This window comes from Liolophura sinensis, chromosome 7, assembly GCF_032854445.1.
Source record: "Liolophura sinensis isolate JHLJ2023 chromosome 7, CUHK_Ljap_v2, whole genome shotgun sequence".
Classification (NCBI taxonomy): domain Eukaryota; kingdom Metazoa; phylum Mollusca; class Polyplacophora; order Chitonida; family Chitonidae; genus Liolophura; species Liolophura sinensis.
The window spans coordinates 36,812,419-36,823,995 of record NC_088301.1 but is presented as its reverse complement, the minus strand read 5'-3'; the positions used below and the strand labels follow the sequence as shown (position 1 = coordinate 36,823,995).

General features: G+C 39.3%; 1 protein-coding gene across 1 annotated transcript; it reads right to left on the bottom strand.

The window, feature by feature from the left end:
• Nucleotides 1–5,126: 5,126 nt before the first annotated feature.
• On the bottom strand, nucleotides 5,127–7,559 carry LOC135471800 (transcription factor glial cells missing-like). The gene is made up of 3 exons (XM_064751151.1): nucleotides 7,386–7,559; nucleotides 7,116–7,209; nucleotides 5,127–6,901 (listed from the first exon to the last, which is right to left on the bottom strand). Exons 1-3 carry the CDS (start codon nucleotides 7,554–7,556, stop codon nucleotides 5,955–5,957), a joined length of 1,212 nt encoding a protein of 403 aa, XP_064607221.1. The 5' UTR covers nucleotides 7,557–7,559; the 3' UTR covers nucleotides 5,127–5,954.
• Nucleotides 7,560–11,577: the final 4,018 nt, after the last annotated feature.

Genomic DNA, 11,577 nt, shown 5'->3' with positions numbered 1-11,577 from the left:
CCTGAGTGTGGTGTTAGTGTTGTGGACAGGGTGGGGTTAGAACAGTCAGTGCCAGAGATTTACCGTACTGGACCTTTCAGGGCACTACAGGCTCCTTCACTCGCACAAACAGCTCCTCTCTTTCTTTTTGTGATTGACAATTCTACCAGAAAAAGTTATTAAATTCTCAGGGGTTATATATTGAAAGCCCTTCACAGACCCCTTGCTCGAGACATTTGACTTGGTTCAAGTGACTTTGTATGGAAGATGAAAGTGTATATACTTGGTCCACTCTTCTTCACTACGATAAGTGTAGCTTCAAGTCTTTTTTAACAAAGAGAAAAACAATAAACTACATTTCCACATCCGAAAAACACACAGACGACGTTCATATTTAACGACTTTGCCAGGAAAGACTTTTCGACAGATTGCCATTGTGGCGAGCAAGAGAACGCCATATTTCGTGCAAACTTGAAACCTTCTTTAGCGAAGGTGTCTTTTCTTACGACCGTTTCTCAGAGTAACGGTGTCCCTCCGGTTCATTAGCCACTCACAAAGATAGGGTGGATGTCGAGCCGGATTGCTGGTGCGACAGGCCGAGCCCGGCCCTCCGAGACATCGGGTCGGTCAACTTCTTCGCCAGCAATGACCGCCTGTCCAATTCAAATCGTATTACGGCCAAATGAGCATTGGTATAAGACAATGCGCGCCTCGCTTCTAGGAGCAATATGTTGTCGTTTAAGACACACTTTTGCGACAATGCCATGTTAAAATATTTACGAGGTAAACATGTGGACTGACATTGTATTGACTTTTTTATGTAGTAATATGATATTTTCTGCGCAACCGTGAACATAAGGCGCTGAATGTTTCTGTGTAGGTTTAAGATGGTATCATTCTCTGGGCGGGGCAGAGGGCCAAACATATACACAATAAGTGCTAATAAAACACGTGGCCAGACGGAAACATATACAGAAACACATTGCGACCACAGTGGTGTCTTTAACTTCCTAAGCGTCATTATATTCATGGTCCGTCTCACGTCAATCCATACACCGAAAATGAGGTCTGTGCTGCATTGGCTTACCTGTAACCCTGATCAAAACAGCTTTGCTTTTAAGTGGCTTAATTATCAGGTAAACTGAACTGTACCTGCATGTTTTTAACTAAGATCCCAGTTCAAACACACGCGTACGTATCTCCAGTTTCTCGTATTTGCGAACTCCAGATGTCAAAACAGATTTAGTCCGTTTTTACTTTTACTCATTATATAACACCCACGAATTAGATCATGTTTGTATATACTTTTCGACACTGTCGATTAAAAATAGTGAATATATATATATATATATATATATATATATATATATATATATATATATATATATATATATATATATATATATATATATATATATAACATAATGTGCAGATAAAATCGTCGAAATGTATCTGTATGGATGGTTGTCTTCTTCACCGTTCGAATCCGATGTCTGAACGGATTTATTCATCACTATTGCAAGCCAGAAGAGGCATAAAACTCTTTGCTGCATGGAATTACTTTATGCAGATGCCCTTGAATATTTTCATTGGAAGTCATTTTTTTTATAAAGACCATCTATACTTTAGAAGAATCAACAGTGTGAACATTCAGATATACCAAACTGCTGTTTTGTTTTAATTCCCTTAATTATTTTACCTGAAAGTCCGCTAGGCGAATATGTTACAGCATCAGCATCACTATACTAAGACACGTGAAGGTTCTAATGAAGAGAGGTATTGACGACAGGATCAGTCTGAGTAAAACAATGAATAGTTTTGTGGTGAGTGCAAATTCTAAGGACGTGAACTTTGAAAAACTTTGAGATACGAATCCCTTTTTGCGGGCGTTAAACCACGGGGTTGACAATAGCCTGTAGCTTCTACACTCCGTCTCCCAGAAGATTCTATAAACCCGGGGCAACGGAAAACGTAAGTTTAAATTGTCAGTAAGAGAAAATCAGATTTGAATTAAACCAATACAGTTTGTCATGCAGAACGGGAGCAATTGGAGCCATCGTTAAAGCCTTCGTTCAATGACATGCCGCACGTGCAAAATTAATAATAATAATATAAAAAAAACAACAATAGCGTTATCAGACGATTTGCACGTCCACGGTGAAATGTCAGCGGGAGAAGTTTAAACAATGTTAATAGCCGTGTGGCTGGTGGCTAATTACAGTGTAATGAAATAATTAACCGTGAAGGAAATTTATCTTCGCGCCGACGCGACCGCAGACGTTTCCGGTGACGTAATTGTTCAGACCCGTGGGAAGTTGCGCTTTTCGTATATCCCCCACATTATATAAAACTCTTTCCTTATATGGATGTTTATGATAACACAGTAAGACTAGGATATTCACTAAATTTTATTCACAAAACAAACATATAGTTATGGGCCCATTTATTCATATATACATCCGTACACGATTCACCACTTAACAAATAAGGAAAGTTGCCTTTATCATAATCATAATTTAAGGTTTATAAGTATTCCCTTTTAAAAATTTGCCATAAACAAACAACTGTGTAGGTCAATTTTCTGTGTAAAAAGTATTAAAAACCTGTTTGATGAATATATTAACAATGATATTGTCTAAACACAGCCGTAGAGTGGTTTGTGCAAGCTGGACATGTATAACTGCACAGGCCATTTGTGCAATCATGCACATTTTTGAGTTCTTCTATATATACAGTATAAATCTTTGTATATTCAGAGCAGGCCTATATACAATACACTTTGAAGTGTCTTTGTCAATCAAATGTCCTACATCTTGCATTCGTAAATCCCAATATGGGTTTCAGCTTTAAATTAACTAAAATGACTGAAATCAAGATCTTGTGCCTGGTGTTACAGATGTTTAAATTTTGGGAATTCACTGTATATTCATTGTATACTTATGGGCGCACACCTGTACCTTGGTCTGTGAATTGACTTCATGTTTCAAGACAGAATCCCTTGTGTGGGTTTTTTGTATCCTCATAATACCGTGGCTCCGCTGTTTTCCATGCCCAGCTTTAACCAGTCCGTATAGGCCATAGCATGGAATACAAAAGCCCAATTAAGGGCATGCAGGTGTTTGAACAATTACCGGCCATTGCTCTACTAGGACAATTAAGTATCAATTAAGCAAATATTGTAAGAGTGAGAGGTGGAAGTGTCCTGTTTGTCGCTGGTTTATGCTGTCTGCCATATCTCTCTCGCTCTCATGCAGTTATGTACGGTTAGTTTTTGGACACGTCCGATGATTGTAGTTGTTATCGCACACTACGTTATTAAAATCATCTATTCATTACACGCGGTTGTGCAACGACGCTCACGACTGTTTATTATCTGTATTTACGCTGATCTGTAGGCCATGTATACATAATTATTAATTTGACATCTTTGTTTAATATTTTGTTCTTCAAAGGCTTTCTATCTTGCCATCTTTGTACTTTCCAACATGTAAGGCTCGGATTATGTTGTTCATATAGGAAAGTAACATATACTATCTAAGATGCTTTGAGGGCCACGCAGTGAATGCAAGGTGTACATGGTATATGAGACAATTGAACATTATGCATTGTACAAATACATGGCAAATGCACGCGTCATTTTTTCAGGCTCCAAGAGTTTGTCTACACACTTATTCTCGTTCAAGGTCTGTGTCTTTCAATTAGAAAACAATCCACCTCAAGATTCTTGTAATTGTCTGTATTGTTTGCCGGTTATATTATGGGTTGGCAAGCATTGTTTTAGGTTTTGCTAGGTGGTTTCCGATCAGAATATTGTTGCGGCATAGTATATGGAACATGTAAAAAATGTACATCTTGTATACGTGGACCGTCTCTTGCACATTCGTTAGACAACGAAAAGCAGAGCAGCATGACCAGGGCTGTATGGGGAGTTGCGCTGCATGGGGAGTGAGGTAGCCGGCTCGAATCCAACTCTCGCCGACCCCACATAGTCCCTATGTAGTCCTACCAATATTTTATGACGTTCTTTGCCCCTATGTATGGCATGAATGACAACCGTAGACATATGTGTGCATGTATTTACTTACTTTGACGAGTACAGTAGAGTTGAATTTAAAAAAAATTCAAAAAAGGTTGCAGATTTTTTTTTCAGTCAGTTTCAGCCAGAATATTTGTGGATCTGTTGTATGTTATTTTCCTGATTGCATTTAAAGCTCTTCGACAGGCAATCAAAATGAATTTCACATTGGAATGTATGTCGAGAGCAAACTTAGATGAAATAATGTTTTCCTAGAATTGTATGTTTGTTTATTATTTTATTATTATTATTTTTTTTTTTGATTGTTGTTTAACGCCGCACTTGGAGAAAACCGGAGTGGAGGGGGTACACCACTGACCAAAAACCTTTTGACGTATATGTGTGCATAACGTGCAGATAAGCCAGATATTAGTATAGCATGGGTAGATGGAGGTGGTCTTCTACTGACAATAGACTGTGGAAACGGCCACACCAGCGTCGTCAACTGCTATACTGACAACAACGTTCAATAACAAGTGATATCTGGAGAATCTATATAGGATTCCTCTCAAGAACTGAACTCGCACCATGTGTTCATATACTCTGTGTATGTTGTTTTTGTTTTTTTTTATATCACACAGCGATTGAAAGACAATTCGCCTTAATCACTCGGCCAGGATCAAATTAATGATAATTACCCTGCGTTTTAACATCAAGAATGTGTTACTTTCAGAACATAGTGCATATACCATAACCCATAACCTTCCATATTAACTTTTGTTCTACAAATCATTAACACTTCATACAGTTATATTCTAACAAGCAAGAATATCGTGTCTACTATGAAAGTAAATGCATTTCTATATTGGCAGTGAGTTATTGGCGCATTCATCTCTGAAGTGAAAGCTAATGCATTAGATTTCGATTATCTGCAACTCAGGCTGCTTTTTTGCAATTTTTGTACTTCATACCCAGATGACAGAAATGAAATATCTAAGAAAAGGTAAAACGTAAGAAGAAAAACATTAACGCCCGTTTTCACTCAATAAATATGATATTTTAATTTCCAACGGTGCGTACAAATGTGACACACACGATATGAAACACACACAATTTGATAAAACATTCAAGATATACTAAACTTTTGCACGCTCACCGGCCAGTTTGATGATATCGTTAGAATTATTTAGAAGCACATGCCGACTTTTCGTAAACCTGTAAAGTTCATCGTCACAGAGATCAATTACGAAACATAGGAATTACAAATTAAAAAAAGTTGTTTTCAGTTGTCTCCGAAAATGCCACCATGTAAATTGTAATGTAAGTTATAAAGGCAAAAATGCATAATCAAATCTTTAAAATATTTAAATTGGAAGACAATAAACATCATTGGCATGTAAATTTACAAGTATACATATATATATATATAACAAAAATTACAATGATATTTCGTCAACATTCCATTTGACATGTAAAATAATGGCACTTTTTATCTGAGGACGGTTTGTGCAACCCTATATACTAGTATACATGCGTGTGTAAAAGTCAATTTGTGCAGCTCTACGCTAAGGTAATATTTATACAGTGAATATTGTTGTTGTGAATGGTTTGGGCTAAAGGGACGCAATCTGTTGAGCTTCCCGAGGGGGCGCTGCTAGAAAAAACATTGTATTGACCATGGTCGGAGGTAGACACTTCTGATGCCTGAATTTCCCGGAAGGAGGCGCTGTTTCCGAAGCCATGTTATATGATAAGCTTGGAAACATCGCTGGAGAATCGAAATTGCCCGAGTACAGTGATAAAATTGGGTTGCTTTTGTTATCCATTACCTGTGGCTCTGAGAACAGGCCAGTATGATAACTGGGAATGCATGTATTCACAGTTCTCGTGGACGATGTCAGGTTTTCCAGGAAACTTGGTTGACGGTTTTCTCTGCAGCTGGGGAGGTCTCCCCAGTGGGTTACCAGCACTGGAAAATTGGCTGTAACTCGGTGAAGCAGGGTGAAGGAGAGGAATGGTCGGAGCCTGTTGGCGTGGTTGACATTTGTCTCATGACAGGGGACGATCGATACGAATGGACGGATCCGGCGGGACTTGGTTGTCTAGAGCCCATGTAATCTGGACTGCTGTACACGGGCGTGGAATGGCCGTATTCTCCTTGCAGACTTCCTTCCTTTATAGGACTGAACATTGGCAGACTTCGTGAAATGGCATTGGAGTCGTAGTCCTGAAAATCCGAGTGAGGTTCAGATTTAGGCAACTTGTTCACCTCACAGGAAGGACTAGATGAGAAAATGTCGCTCAAGCAGTCTGGTGCAGAGTGAGTAAAGTGACCGGCGTCAGTGGGCTCCTGTTTGAAGGCAGACACTCTAGACTGATGTGAAGAATTGTAAATGGCGCCGTGACCTGCATACTCTGATGACCCGTGGTCTTTCGTATGATTGAACCAAGAGCGGTTGAAGGTGTTGGAATTGCTGCAGCGGGTGATGTTGTTGTGTGCCGACATACCAGATGATAAACTGGACAAGGAATCAAGGGGAAGAAACAAATCTGAGGAATTCCCATAGACATGTGCACCACTGAATGTAACATATTCCCCGGAAGCTTGGGGATCAGGGAAAGATGGAATGTGATCTACAAATCCACTGAGGCCCCGGTCATTTGGGGTCGAAAAATAACTCATGTGCTGTTGCTGTTGCCCCATACAACTGGCATGATGGGCTCCAGTCGACTCGGCTTCCGTAGAAATCTGTGGAAGTGATGCAACTTGATTGACGTCCCTCGTTCCGCCGGACGTCGGTATCGTCCACGCTGGACCCAGATTTGTTGCGGTGAGGTCAAAAGCCGTTGTCATGGGAGCAGAACAGGTGCATTCAAATGGTGGACATGAGCAAAGGAACTCCTTTTCTGAAAATACCAATGACAAAACTTACTTAAAATATGTCATCTTGTCCATAACGTCCTATATGCAGTTTTGTCCAAATCACCAGGTTATATCTATCTCATGTACATTTAACAATAAAAATAGTGAAAATATTTACACCCTATATAAAGCCCTTTGAAGGAGGAACTATTTTTCACCTGGTTTCAAGAACTGAAAAAGGAGAAAAAGGCTATTTACCTGAGAGGGTCAGCCTTGGTGATTTGGGAAGGTGGTCTTGAACTGGACTTAGGCAGCGGGAAGAACGTTTTCTTTGGCGACGAAGTTTATTTTGCTGGAAGAATAAAAAACATGAAACAATGCTGTAAGAAGTTGCTCGCTGGACAGTAAAACTACTGCCGCCACAATATAGACAAATAATGGTATATGAACTGTAAATTTGTTAAGATAGCATTACAGTAATCTGTATATCGAAAGTCACTTTGAATTGACTTGAATTTGAAGACTTACAGCGTAAAATCGGCCACGGTTGCTATTATGGAGGTGTCGCCTGGCTTCAGCGGTCGTTTTTACTTCCGGTTTTGGATGATCATGAACACCCTTGGCTTGGAAATAGACCAACCCGTTGCAATGTCTCCAGAAGTGAGTAACTGGGTAACCACAGTGACCGCGACACGGCATCAATTCAAGACGTCCGCTGCAGTTAGGATTTGGGCAGTTCTTTCCTAGGAAAGAAAAAGACACCACCATACAGTATTACAAACGATTTTGAGAGCACTTTAAGCCGATTAATATTTACGTTAATGTAAAGTAGTGCAAATATTCGAAAACCTTTAATATTTCTTTTAAATAAAGAGAAACCTATATACATATAAAACTTATCGAAACAGCAGACCAGACGTGGCTACATATAGAGATGTATCTTTGAGATATACTGGTTTTAGATGGAAACGATTACAGTGGGACATGTCCAAAAATATCAACAGTTGTGGATATCAACAGCCAAAGCGTGACTTAAACCACCCGGATGTGAATAAATACTCAAGAGTCGCACAGATTGAATAAACTCTATAATTGCGTGTGATTTTAGTTACGTGTAATTTGTATACAGAGACAGATATTTAAAAACAGGGAAGCCATGGGTATTATTGGACAATTAAACCGGTTGCAAATGTCACCAAAGATTTCCCGTGAGTAACGATGAGCAATTAGTCTAATATAAGGATGTTCTTTGGGACAGTTTTTTGATTAATCACTCCGGTTTATTAACTCTCGCACGCACGTGCACCAGTCAAGCGACAGCGAATGCCGACAGATAATGCCTGCAGATTAGTGCGAGATCTCTACTTGAAATTCATACAGTGACATTCACTCGTGCCCAAAAGTCCCAACAAGTTAGAATTTTGAGAAAGGTCAATGTGCTATCAAATCATCCCCATCAATCTCAATGTGGACTTTCCATGCCCAATTTAACAATTATCGTAGCAGACAATGTTAGGCAGATCTTTGAGAACATATGTTGTTTTTGTGCACGTCAAACTTCATGCAACACAAAAATTTCAGGATGAGCCTAATTGCGACATGCAATTGAATATAATTTGATGGAGGACGCCAAATGTAGCGGATAGAAATGCGCACCGAGATGGGAGCGCTGTTTTGCGGCGAATTACGGCTTTGCACATGTTATAGGTAAACGGCGTTATGCAAAGTTTTATTTCTACTAAAAGTATTAAAACAAGTCAGAAACTCTTTTCAGTGAATCGGTGCAACAGGTTAAATGTGATCTCGCTTAGCGCCATATGTACTAAAGGATAGAGAGTCAGTCGGGTCAACCGGTTAAGCATTGACGTATTAAAGTTAAAACAATGGCTCTCCTTTTTTTACCTTTGTACAGCAGATAAAAAATGAAAGCCACAATATTATGTCATGGTCTGCTATTGCCCATACATATATAGTTCTTTCCAAAAGAAAATGCATCGTGAGAAGTAATACTTCTCTTTCACAAATAGTTTATTATTCAAGCTCCGGTGCCAACAAAACATTTCTCTTAAATCTTACCTAGCTGTTTTCTCCTGCCTTGTCGCAGATAGCAGGTCGTAGGTGAACCTTGTTTCCGGATTCAGTGCTGCAGTGTAGTTGACAGACTAAAACACCCAGACAGGATTTTTTGAGGATGTTTACGTTGTGATTATTGGTGTTTCTCATGGCCCAGCCGCTTATGTGACGTCGGCTTTCGTCACTGTCTTCCGAATATACCTGACGACAATGTCCGTCTGGCCAATCGTTGAAGGCGTCAGGATCGTGTGTCTGAAGAACGCAACGAGTTCAACAAATTCGAAAACGTACATATACAGCGTCGAACTATGGAGAGGAGAAGCTTTCAGTAAGTATTCCCGCAAAATATCAAGCAAATGTTTAACTTGTTTACGTCATACTAATAAATAAGTTTTTAATGAATATGGTATTATTTGGAAAGAAGATACCATTTAAGGATAGGCATGAAAGTAAAGTGATTTAGAAAAAAGAGTAAAAAGAAAGAAAATATGGATACCATTGGAAGAACTGTGTCGTTGATATCCCAGTTATGTTTGGCAAGAGGTGTTTAAGTCATAACTTTGGCCCTCCGGAATTCAGGCAGGGAAGATTCCGTGAGTGTCATAGCTGCACTCTCAATGTCAGTCTTCTGCGAAAAAAAAGGACATGTCTATAGATAAGAATGTAAAAGAACAAAACTGTATCTGATTTTCTTCAGGAATACAGTAGGTTAATAATACATATAAATGGATTAGCATTTTGATCAAACTTGATAAAGAAAAATGTAATTGCTCAAACGATGCATGGTGATTATGATGTGCCTATATTGGTGCTTTTACGTTAACAAGTACATGTATGTATATCAATTGCCGAGACCCGAGGTCTTTTATGTATGTATAGCTTTAATGATACATTTTTTGGGACTACTGATTATTAATAATGACGAACTCGTGGGAAACATTTATTCCAGATATTTTACATTCACCACAATTGATGTCCTTTTCATTTTTGCCGTTTTGCTCGATTAGAGGCATTGTTGGAAGAAAGTTTTACTGAATGCATGCCAATTCTTTCCGTTCCAAATGGTATTCCATACAAAGGTTTTCCACATCAGTAAGCAAGGCTGCACGTGTGTTTTGCATTCACTGGAGCGTATCTTCTGTTCGATTTCATTTGACGAAATCCTTCTCAATCGAATAATAATAAAAAAAGTCAGTAGAGCTCTACCCACATAATTGACCAGATTCTTACTTTCCACTATCTGTTTAATTTGAACGCCAGTTTTGTCGTTTTCGCACAATGTATAAACTTTTACTTTCCTGTTAATAATATATTCTTGATTCAACCTATTTTGGATATTGGATTCTGTTATTATATGTTACTGCATTACCTTTCAGGATGATACGTGCTGGTCATTATATAGAGATAATTTTCGTATCACACTTTTGGAAAGCGAGGCGTTTTTTTTTTTTTCCTTGAGCATCACGATAACCCAAACAAACAAGCCACCGCCTGCGCGAACAGATGTTTCAGATCTTAAACAGTTCCCTTATCTGATATGATCGGTTTCCGTAACACTAAGTCGCTGAGGACAACAAAGAAGCCCAGTTCAGAAAAGGCAGTTTTTTGTTCAGCATCGGCGCTGCGGGAAATAGTAGATCCAACTCCAATTTCTCGCTTGCCGGAATATTATACGGGCAGTACATGCTAATTGTTTGTTAATTTCCACTAAATGAACCTCGCCATAAAGAGGCAATTAAAACTCGGTCGACTCACCCTAAGCCTTGTGGGTGATAAACTATAAGATGGAAAATGAATGTGTTTAACAATAACTTGAACTCTTTAATCGTGTGTGACTGAAAACGATAGTGCTTCTGAAACACACCAAGACATTAGACAACACAGTTCAGACAGATGATAGTCAACAAGGGTAACGACTGACCACCATAGAATTATCTGGGCAATATGCGGTTCTGTTGGGGGATACCTCCAATGGCGTTATTGCCCATTTCGGTCACCAATCTACCTTGAATTGATGGTTAACTAGTCAATATTCTTAAAAGACAGGGAAATTTATTACCGCAAAGGCAACGTACAGCAGCAGTATTTCACTTTTATTTACCCAGACTTAAATGTGCATCGTAAACAGTTGTCATTGTCATCATTCGTTATGACCACTTATCCGCCACACTGAAGCCCAGCAGAGAATGACTAACGACTTAATGATTGGTCGTCCGTGTGGTCACTGTCTGAAGACGTCTGTTTACAATGCTTGGCGGCGCGCGACACAGCCCACTCAAGAGATTAATTTACAATAGGAAGAGTCAGGGCCATAATGGACTTAAGCAGATACCATTGACATGGCCTGAGGTGATATAGCCTGATCGGCCTATATCTGGTTTGGTCAGTGGTCAACGATCCGACGACAAGGCAACCATGTTTGGCGTGGCACGTGCCACATATCGTGATAAATGGTCATTTGCGTTCTGAATGCACGATAAAATGTTTCACAACGTCTTGTACATGTTGACCAACTATTATACTAAAACGATGTCACGTTTGCGAATTTTTAGCACATAACATTACTATTACAAACAGCCAGTAAGCTTTGAGAGCCAGTAAGTTTCACGCGAGATAGGGCAACGTCCTGCTATGCCTGTATATATGC

Excerpts from the sequence above, each read along its gene's own strand:
- LOC135471800 (XM_064751151.1), bottom strand. The coding sequence starts at position 7,556 with ATGCCGTGTCGCGGTCACTGTGGTTACCCAGTTACTCACTTCTGGAGA. Across the intron at positions 7,210-7,385 it reads ACCGTGGCCGATTTTACGCT|CAAAATAAACTTCGTCGCCA; the intron begins GTAAGTCTTCAA and ends TTATTCTTCCAG. Across the intron at positions 6,902-7,115 it reads ACCAAGGCTGACCCTCTCAG|AAAAGGAGTTCCTTTGCTCA; the intron begins GTAAATAGCCTT and ends TGGTATTTTCAG.